Below are 4,377 nucleotides of genomic sequence, written 5' to 3'. Positions count from 1 at the left end.
TCTAAATAGTTCCAACTGTAATGAACTTTAGAGTTTTCTTCGCTTACGTTTCTCATTTCCTCATCCTCTCCTATGACCCAACCTTTGAGTGCCTCTACGAATCCTTTCAGTGGTTTACCTCACCACAGCCAACTGCTTCTTCTTCTGACACATTCTGGATCATAAAGAAGTGAAAATCCCTGATCTTGTCTCATGATATGTATGTTCGTCTTTCCACGAATCCTTCTTTCCCTATATGAATAATCCATAATGTCTAATGATAATTAATAAGTTAATAACGGAGAAGGGACTAGGCACTTCTTCCATTCAAAATGTTGTCGTAAGCTTTGTTTATTTTTCTGATAATTTTAATAATATTGCATGTTTTTTTTTTCTGGTTCGAACTCACTATTAGATAGGGAAATTTTGGTAGTATTCATTGTAATTTTGGGGTAGAATCCCATTATTATTCCAACAAAAAATGCTTTCTATAGTAATAAACATTACATTTTTGATTTTTTGAATTCAAAGGGAGCATCAATTTAAACCAAAAATAAACAATAACGACGTTTAAACCTCATTTAATTATATATTAAAGCAAAATATCCTTAAGGCAAAATAGTATAGGGCAAAAGTACCTACTTCCCAATCAAACTGAATCAAAAATCATAAATAATCTCAGCCAAAAGCTTTGTTCTGGAGCAAACACCCAATTTCATGCTAATAAAAAAAAGAAAAATTGCTTAATAAAATTCTTCATCAACTAATTTTTTCCCCAAAAATTTGATTGAATTGTGAATTGTTCCATTTTGTTTTCAGTGTTTTAGTATATGTATATTGTAGTACATTATATATTTGTTTCATAATAAAATTGAGTTAAATTATAGATATATATTACATATATTATATATATTACATATTCTATGTCATTGAAAAGATAATTGTTAAATGGTTAAACTTTTTTTTAATTTTCAAATTTAGTTATTTTTTGAAATGGTAAGATATGAGGTTTAAAGTTGCAATTAACTCCATATTTGACTTTATTAATATGAAAAATTATTTTTGCACTTGGGTAAAAATAAGCGCACCCCAAAAGCCATTTATTTTACATTTAAGTGTTCCCTGATTAAAGGGTAGCTGCAAGGTAGCAGCAAAAGGGAGGATCGTGAGTCGTGACTCTATTTGGGCCCAGCTAGCTAGAGCTAGAAACGAAAGAAAAAAAGAGGAGAGGAAATTAAAAAAAAGAAGGGAATGAAAAAGGAAGGGAAGGCCGGAAAGGAAAGGAAAAAAGAAGAAGGACCTGGAATCAGATTTGAGAAGTAAGTTGAAAGTATCATCATGTCCGATCAAAATAAAGAGAACCGGTCTCGATCCGCTTCAAAAGAATCTCATATTTCCGAGAGAAGTGTCTCGCCTCATGAGAAAGAGGAGGTGGAGGAGGAGGAGGAACAACCCAAGGTAATGCAGTGCTGATTGCAAAGTCACGTGTAATTCCATTATTAGCATTAATACAATGAATGAATTCTAGGAAGATGAAGATGAGAACTCGGATTACGCGAGTGCTCACGAAGAGGAAAGTCCCAAAGGAGAGGAATGTGCGGAAGGCGAAGAAGGGGCCTTAGAAGAGGCGAAGGAGGAAGGGAAGACGGGCGGTGTGGATGACGACCAGGACCGTCGGAACCCTCAATACATTCCCAAGAGAGGCGTGTTTTATGAGCATGACGATCGGATTGACTCTGAAGAAGAGGAGGAGGAAGTATTGAAGAAAGGTGTAGGATCCACCCTTCCTGGGCGCCGTGTCCCCAAATCTGAAGCCAGTTGCAGATGGGGGCATGACAAATTTGCTGAAATGGATCAATCTCCTAAGACAAAAGATGAGCTTGTGTCAGTCTACGGTTATGACATCCGGAATGAAGATACAGCTCCACGTGCACGAAGGAGACGAAAATACGGGCGTGGTCCTAATAAATATACTCGGAAGTGGGAGAATGAAGATGCTTATGTTAAATCAAGCGGAAGAGGAGGCCAAAGTCACAAAGGATCTCGTGGTGGTTCTATTATAATAAAAAAGACTGGCAAAAGAATTGTGCCTGAAGAAGAACTGCCCAACAATCCAGAGAGCAAGGAGATTCCGCCACCTGCTCAAAAAAAGGAAGACATCAAATCCTCCAAGTCTTATTCGAAGGAGCAGCAGTCTTTTAAGAAGGACAGTAATAAAGTCCGTCCTGAACATACTGGAAAGACTTTTCATTCTAAATCAATTGACTCTTCTTCCTCTAAAGTAGAACATTTAGAAAAGTCACTTAGTCGGACACATATCAACAACAGGCAATCGCTGCCTCCACGTCGTTCTTATGAAAAAAATAATTCTAACCAGTTGACTCTTTCACATACATCGGTGGAAATTTTGCCTACTAAACCCAAGCGCTATTCAACTCAACGTCAAAGAAACAACAATGGCGCTTCTTCAAGGAAGGATGACACTACTACTAGTAACTCAACCTACTATAAACGTGGGAATACGTTTCAAACAAACTCTTCTGATTATCCAACCACTTCTGTTGCCTATTCAAATTCGACCCCTTTTGCTTCCACTACAACTGGAGGATCTGTTTTTCATCCTTCAAGGTCTTCTCAGGGAGGAGGACCACCCCCCACTGCACAGACTGTTCCACCTCCATATATGAACCCTAATGGTTTGGTAAATTATGGACCACCACCCCCTGTTCAATATACTGTTCCGGTCACGGTACCAGTAACTGTACCATTGACAATGTCACTAGTTCCACCACAGCCTGAAAACTATTCTGGTGTCCCACTCGTTCCTGGACCTACGACTGCGAACCCTCCACTTTTACCTCCCACAGCTCATCATATAGGAGCACCTGAATTAATGGCAGCTGCTGCCTTAGGAGGAGGTGTACCAACAGGAAATGGTGCTCCTCCCAACACAGGTTATGCTGAGGTTCGTGGTGGTGTTACTTACTTTAACCCTACTGTCCAAGCACCTATTTTGATGCGGCCTGTAAATAAAAGGCCCAAAGCGGCCATTCCCATTATTGATCCGTCGAATCTCAGTGTAGAAAAAACTTTAAGTTCTTGTGAAACTTCTGACACTACTGTTGAATCATCTGACAAGAATAGCGTTGATATTATGGCTTCAACTTCTAATGAGTCTGCCAAACTCGTGACTTAGTGAGGAATATGTTAATACAACTTAATTGATTGAATGGAATGGATTCATTTTTGTTTTGTTGCGATAAACAATTCATCTATTAAAATAATAAAATAAGTCATATTTTACATGTTATTCATTTGAAATTTTTGTATATTTAAATTACATTCTTAGCACTATCGGATCTGAAAATGATTATGCAATACTATCAATTTTGAAATATTATTATTTTACTTTTTAAATTCAAACTGCTTCATAGAAACCGAAATTTTTTATTCTTTGCAATGATTGTCTTTTTAGAAAAGTAATAAAACCGTATAGGAAAAAAAAAATCATTCAAAAATTCATATTGCTTCTAGTATATTAATCACGTCCACATCACATGAGTTGTCATCACCAGTAGAGTTTGATCCGTATTCATAAGTCTTTTTCCCCTCTTCGCCATCATCTTTCCAAAAGAACTCTTCCACAAAAAGCTACCAGTGACAGCTGGGAATACAAATTGCGGAGCATAAATCAATTCCTTGACCGATCAGCGGCCCTGCCCTTTCCTATGGATATTCATGATCCATCATTAACATGTAAAATTAAAACTTTTGAAAGAAAAATGGCAGGCTCACAAGAATCTTATTCTTATAACTGCAACTACAAAAATGATAGTTTGAACGAATTTGGTTACTTATAAACTTGAATTTCTCTACCAATTTTCATTCATATTTGTTATGTCCCGCAGTTTTTAACTATATGATCAGCTTTTTGACTTTTCCTCTTAAACATGGTCTTTATATTCTGACAAACTACAACAATAATTGTATATATATATTGTAATTTCTATTATTCATTCCTTTAAAAACATTCTTTCTTAAAAAAGTTATTATTTAGAATAACATTGCAAAACCCAAATATTTGGTAGAAAATATTCTATTAGATTGATGTGTTATCATCTTTTATTCCTTACTTTATCATTTGTAAAAAGACACAAAATTACTGCACGTTGGTTACTAATTTTACCAGTATAATAGTAAAACAGTGAGAAGATATGCAAGTTGTTGAGAAAATATTGAAGGATAATGGGCTAGATAATAACCTATTCTAGAAAAACATTTAAAGATTTTTGAAGATGATATAGAAAGTTACATTTTCTGTGTGTTTTGAAAATTTCATTTAAAAGCATTTTAACCTCACATAAAAACCAACTAAATTTGAGGGAAAATATTTAATAA

At 35.6% G+C, this 4,377-nt stretch overlaps 1 protein-coding gene across 1 annotated transcript; it reads left to right on the top strand.

Moving 5' to 3' along the window:
- The first annotated feature begins 1,109 nt into the window (after window positions 1-1,109).
- On the top strand, window positions 1,110-3,486 carry LOC121114500 (uncharacterized). The gene is made up of 2 exons (XM_040708488.2): window positions 1,110-1,437; window positions 1,508-3,486. The coding sequence occupies exons 1-2, from the start codon at window positions 1,318-1,320 to the stop codon at window positions 3,173-3,175; spliced, it is 1,788 nt and encodes a 595-aa protein (XP_040564422.1). The 5' UTR covers window positions 1,110-1,317; the 3' UTR covers window positions 3,176-3,486.
- Window positions 3,487-4,377: the final 891 nt, after the last annotated feature.

The sequence above is a fragment of the Lepeophtheirus salmonis genome, chromosome 3, assembly GCF_016086655.4.
Source record: "Lepeophtheirus salmonis chromosome 3, UVic_Lsal_1.4, whole genome shotgun sequence".
Lineage (NCBI taxonomy): Eukaryota > Metazoa > Arthropoda > Copepoda > Siphonostomatoida > Caligidae > Lepeophtheirus > Lepeophtheirus salmonis.
This window is presented reverse-complemented; position numbering and strand designations above follow the sequence as displayed.

Coding starts and splice junctions, on each gene's coding strand:
- LOC121114500 (XM_040708488.2), top strand. CDS start 1,318: ATGTCCGATCAAAATAAAGAGAACCGGTCTCGATCCGCTTCAAAAGAA. Junction 1,438..1,507: donor AGGAGGAGGAACAACCCAAG/GTAATGCAGTGC, acceptor AATGAATTCTAG/GAAGATGAAGATGAGAACTC.